This window comes from Nomascus leucogenys, chromosome 3 (genome assembly GCF_006542625.1).
Source record: "Nomascus leucogenys isolate Asia chromosome 3, Asia_NLE_v1, whole genome shotgun sequence".
In the NCBI taxonomy this organism is placed as follows: Eukaryota; Metazoa; Chordata; class Mammalia; order Primates; family Hylobatidae; genus Nomascus; species Nomascus leucogenys.
In genome coordinates this window covers 135,926,357-135,931,149 of record NC_044383.1, presented here as the reverse complement: position 1 = coordinate 135,931,149, position 4,793 = coordinate 135,926,357, and the positions used below count along the sequence as shown (strand labels likewise).

General features: G+C 49.1%; 1 protein-coding gene across 3 annotated transcripts; it reads left to right on the top strand.

Annotated features, from left to right (window-relative positions):
* Window positions 1-649: 649 nt before the first annotated feature.
* RAET1E (retinoic acid early transcript 1E) lies at window positions 650-3,220 on the top strand. 3 transcript variants are annotated; one of them, XM_030803799.1, is made up of 4 exons: window positions 650-863; window positions 1,648-1,804; window positions 2,066-2,341; window positions 3,029-3,220. In XM_030803799.1, the coding sequence occupies exons 1-4, from the start codon at window positions 783-785 to the stop codon at window positions 3,196-3,198; spliced, it is 684 nt and encodes a 227-aa protein (XP_030659659.1). In that variant the 5' UTR covers window positions 650-782; the 3' UTR covers window positions 3,199-3,220. The 3 variants fall into 3 exon arrangements, with proteins under 3 accessions (XP_030659659.1, XP_030659653.1, XP_030659665.1); XM_030803793.1 differs by having other exon boundaries at window positions 650-867; window positions 1,544-1,804; XM_030803805.1 differs by lacking the exon at window positions 3,029-3,220 and having other exon boundaries at window positions 650-867; window positions 1,544-1,804; window positions 2,066-2,594.
* Window positions 3,221-4,793: the final 1,573 nt, after the last annotated feature.

Sequence of the window (4,793 nt, the reverse complement as noted above, 5' to 3'; positions counted from 1 at the left end):
CCTCAAGTGAACCTCCTGCCTCATCCTCCCAAAGTGCTGGGATTATAGGCATGAGCCACTGTGAGGGCCTGACCATTTCAGTTTTGTTAATTAGCGTCTACAATAGTGCCTGATACATGTAGTAGACACTCTAAGTGTTTATTGAGTGACTCAGTATGTTTTATTACAATTACACACACACATACACACACACACAAAAAAAAACCCATCTGTCATGGTAGACCAGTTGCTGCCTGTTTGCAGCTAGTTTAGTTAATATTGGGGTGTGCTTGGTGAGAGAAAATCTCAACCATTTAAGAGGAAAGAGTTTGAACGGATTAGGGATAGTGGGAGAGGAGAGAATGGAGATGGGAGAAAATACAGGAATGGGGAGGGGGTACCAGGAAGAAAGGGAAAAGCAAAAGAGGCAGGGAGGAGAAGGGAAGAGGAAATTGGAGGAAAGGAGAAGGAGCTCACTAACCTCCAACCATCCTGCTCACACCAGAGGGGGTTTTTTTGCAGGGGCAGTGGGGACAGGAGAGGAGAGAGAGTTTATTCAAAGTTAATTTTGTTTTTAAATGTCTTCTTTTATTTTTCAATAAATAATTATATTCTGAATACTTGGAAAACACTCTCTTCACAAAATTGTTCTTTATTTGGGTCTCCACAGGCCTGACCTCAGTTGTTCCAGGGTAAAGAATTTGGGCAGTGCCCACACCCACGCTGTGGGATAACACTTCTTCACCATACCAGTGAGGGTGAATGTGTACACGCCCAGCTTCCTGCCTGTTACTCTCCACAGTATGCGAAGAATGTCCCTGACTTCTAGCCCTGTATGCCTTTTTTTGCTTCTACTGTTGCAACTAATAGCCTTGGAGATCATGGTTGGTGAGTGTCCCAAGGTCAGAAGACCTGGCTGAGGACAAGGAGGAGGAGGGAGAAAGGTGGGGGGTAGGCGACTGGGGCTTCATACAGGCTTCAGACAAGTGGGTGCCTGCTCTTAAGGATGAGGTGAGGGAGAGGATCCCTGGGATGTTACCCTCAGTTCATGGGAGACCCCAGCCTGAGGCCCTAGGCCAGGCACTGGCTCACAGAGGGCAGCTCTACAATGCTACCTCCCACCTTCTACTCCAGGACACTTTCCTGAACATCTGGGACCCCGGAGGAATTCGGCGTGTGTCCTGTGATAAATGCCTCTTTTTCCTTTCTATTGAACGTCCTGTGTGTTCAGCTAGATTTTAAGTCTCAGGAGGTCATACACTGGCTTGTCTGTTTTGTGCCTCGGAACTTGGTAGATGTTGCTAAAAGTACTTGTGATATGAATCCTCCTGTTAACACCATTAACACTAAGTGCACCCCAGGGGTCCCTGGTACCATCAAGTATCTCACCCCAGACAGTCAGGGGGAGATGGGAGCAGGGATCCAGAAGGTTGAGGGAGTCTGGGATGGAGCCGCCCCACCTCTGCCAGCCTGGCCCAGTCCAGGGAGTCTTGGGTCACAGAAGCACAGGTTCTAATGGGCCTCTTCCCCTGTCCTGGACCTCACCTGCATCTTTTTGTCACAGGTGCTCACTCTCTTTGCTTCAACTTCACTATAAAATCATGGTCCAGACCTGGACAGCCCTGGTGTGAAGCGCAGGTCTTCATGAATAAAATTCTTTTCCTTCAGTACGACAGTGACAACAACATGGTCAAACCCCTGGGCCTCCTGGGGAAGAAGGTAAATGCCACCAGCACTCGGGGAGAATTGACCCAAACGCTGGGAGAAGTGGGGCGAGACCTCAGGATGCTCCTTCTTGACATCAAACCCCAGACAAAGACCAGTGGTAAGTGTGGAATGGGGTGGGGAAACGGAGGCAGGCAGTAAGAGAGGGGAGGGAAGAACACAGGTGGGGAGGGGCTTCAGGTAGATTTCTGTATTGATCATTGGCCCAACCATAGAGGCACATGGGACCCAATGGGCAGGAAAGGGCAAGTCTGGGCAGAAAGAATACAGGCCCCTAAATGTGCAGAGAAACACTTGACCTATTGGAAAATGATGGACCTCTCAAAGAGTGGAGGATGATGGCTTTGTGTCTGGATTGCAGGTCCTTCCACTCTGCAGGTCGAGATGTTTTGTCAACGTGAAGCAGAACAATGCACTGGTGCGTCCTGGCAGTTCGCTATCAACGGAGAGAAATCCCTCCTCTTTGATGCAATGAACATGACCTGGACAGTAATTAATCATGAAGCCAGTAAGATCAAGGAGACATGGAAGAAAGACAGAGGGCTGGAAAAGTATTTCAGGAAGCTCTCAAAGGGAGACTGCGATCAATGGCTCAGTGAATTCTTAGGGCACTGGGAGGCAATGCCAGAACCGACAGGTAACTGAGCTGGGTGGGAGAATGTGGCAGCTCCCTTTAAAGGTCAAAAGCCTTCCCTGTGTGGGTGTCAGTGTGTGTGTGCAATAGAAAATTTGATTGACTTCTCCGTGGGCTTCCTGTCTGGAGAGTCAGTGACGGCCATAAGAATTTCCCACCATCCTCCCTTTCCCATCCCACCTCCCACTGTTTCTTCCTCAGTGTAGAAGCCCCTTCTCATTAACCAATGATCCAGTCACAATGACCCACTGCTAAATGGTCCCAAGTCTATCTGCATCATTGCAAACATCCAGGCCTTCTCTTCCTCTATTATAATTACCCTTCCACCAGCTCTAATGCCACTTCTTAGGAAGCCTTCCCCACCTTCCCCACACAGAATTAAGCACCACCCATTGTGTCATCCTCCAAACAGTTCTAACCATAGTAATGTGAAACTGTGTGGTAATCAGATGGATATTTGCTACCTCTGTCAATAGAAATCTGAGCTCCATAAGGACAAGGCACAACCCCTATTCATCTTCATGGCCCAGGGCCTGGTAGAGTGGCTGTCACATGAGCCAGTGATTATGTGGGGCACCATGTGTTCCTGGGGAAAGCAGGGGCTAAGGAAAGCATATTTTTATGCTTTTTTTTTTTTATGTGACAGGGCTTGTGCTTTCTTTCTTTTTTTTTTTTTTTTTTTTTTTTTAGTGTCACCAGTAAATGCTTCAGATATCCACTGGTCTTCTTCTAGTCTACCAGATACATGGATCATCCTGGGGGCATTCATCTTGTTAGTTTTAATGGGAATTGTCGTCATCTATGTCCGGTGGCAAAATGGTGAGTGGCAGGCTGGTCTCTGGCCCTTGAGGACATCTTAGTCTTAGAGAGGTGAACCATGGGTCTCACCCAAGCCCCTGCTCCCTGATCCATCTCTCTCCACAGAAATGGTGCACTGCCTTAGTCTTGAGCCCCCACACTACACAGCAGGGCTGGCAGCACAATGTGCAGTGAGAGGAGGGATGAAGCAATCATCTCCTCTCGAGGAGGGGCAAGGTCTAAGATCTGGAACGCCTGCCTGGGGTGTCATCTCCTTGCCATCCGGCCCAGGGTTTCCCCAGCTCTTTGATGGAAAGTTTGTTTGCTGTCTGTGTTTACCGTGATTTAGCTCAGCAGGTCCCATCCGCTTCTCCCGTTCTCCCTGAAAGGACTGGCTGCAGCATTTACTCCTAGGTAACATACAAGTTGTGGTATAAGAAATCCTTTCACCACCCTCTAAACATTACAGTGCCTAACTACATCCTACATTTTTAGTAGAGATGGGGTTTCTCCATGTTGGTCAGGCTGGTCTTGAGCTCCCGACCTCAGGTGATCCTCCCGCCTCGGCCTCCCAAAGCGCTGGGATTACAGGGGTGAGCCAACACACCTGGCTGAGAGAACTATTATATGCCAGACACATTGCCAGACATCTTCTGCTCTTTGGTTCTGTTTCTCCGCCACTGCTCTGACACAAAGAATTCATTTCTTTCTTCCATTGCTGTCTTTGTCCTCATAGTGTCTTCTCCAGATTGACCCAGGCTGACCTCAACATTTTCAAGTACAGCAATTTGGAAAAGTTAAGTAGAGCTCTAGGGTTCAAGTCACAGTTCCTGGGGCTCTGTCTGTGGAGTTCAAAGTTAGGGTTCCCTCTAATGAGAAAAATAGGCTACTCCATTTATGACTCACTGAGGAGCAATGTTTCTGATGTAAGAAATGATTCTATCCTTTTCATTGCTTAAACGAATACCATGACTCAGACCTGTCTGTTTTGCAGGGGCCCTGACATGAAAAGTGAGTTTGCCAAGATCAGTGTCACAACAGCTTCGCAAGATATGGCTTGAGTCAGATAAGGGCCACTGGTCCAGAAGGGGCTCGTGTGGCAGGTGGTGTGATGGCAGCAGGAACCCAGGGAGTGAATATGCTCAGATGGGAAGGGGTCCCACCCACAGAGCTGCAGGCAAAGGGGTCCCACCTTAATCCCTGGTAGAAGGTGACTGAGAAGGACTTAACTGCCCCAACCAAGCAGGCTGGGACTTCATTGCCATTGACAGTAGTGAAGGGGATTGATGAGTAGGAAGGGAGGGAGAAGAACAGTTTTAGAAGCTGGGTCTGAACAGTAGGGATTTAAAGGAGGTGGGACCTCCATGGACACCTAGGGGTTCCTGGCTCCCAGCCTCATCCTGGCTACCGAGTCGGCTGCTGAAGGGCTTCCTGTCTGGGCAGGAGCAGACAGGGATCAAGTGCTGGTGGAGGTCAGTGCCCACGGCTGAGCTGAACAGAAGTGGGAGGCAGAGTGGGCCTGGGGAAAGGTGTGTTAGAATTCAAGGGGAAAAAATGTATCTGCCACCCTTTGGGGAGGGCCTCCCCACTGTGTCGCATGGATTTCTCTGTCATGGGGAGGAGCAGCACCCAGGGAAAAAGAGCTTTGTGTGCCCAT

Coding starts and splice junctions, on each gene's coding strand:
- RAET1E (XM_030803793.1), top strand. CDS start 783: ATGCGAAGAATGTCCCTGACTTCTAGCCCTGTATGCCTTTTTTTGCTT. Junction 868..1,543: donor AGCCTTGGAGATCATGGTTG/GTGAGTGTCCCA, acceptor TTTTTGTCACAG/GTGCTCACTCTCTTTGCTTC. Junction 1,805..2,065: donor ACCCCAGACAAAGACCAGTG/GTAAGTGTGGAA, acceptor TCTGGATTGCAG/GTCCTTCCACTCTGCAGGTC.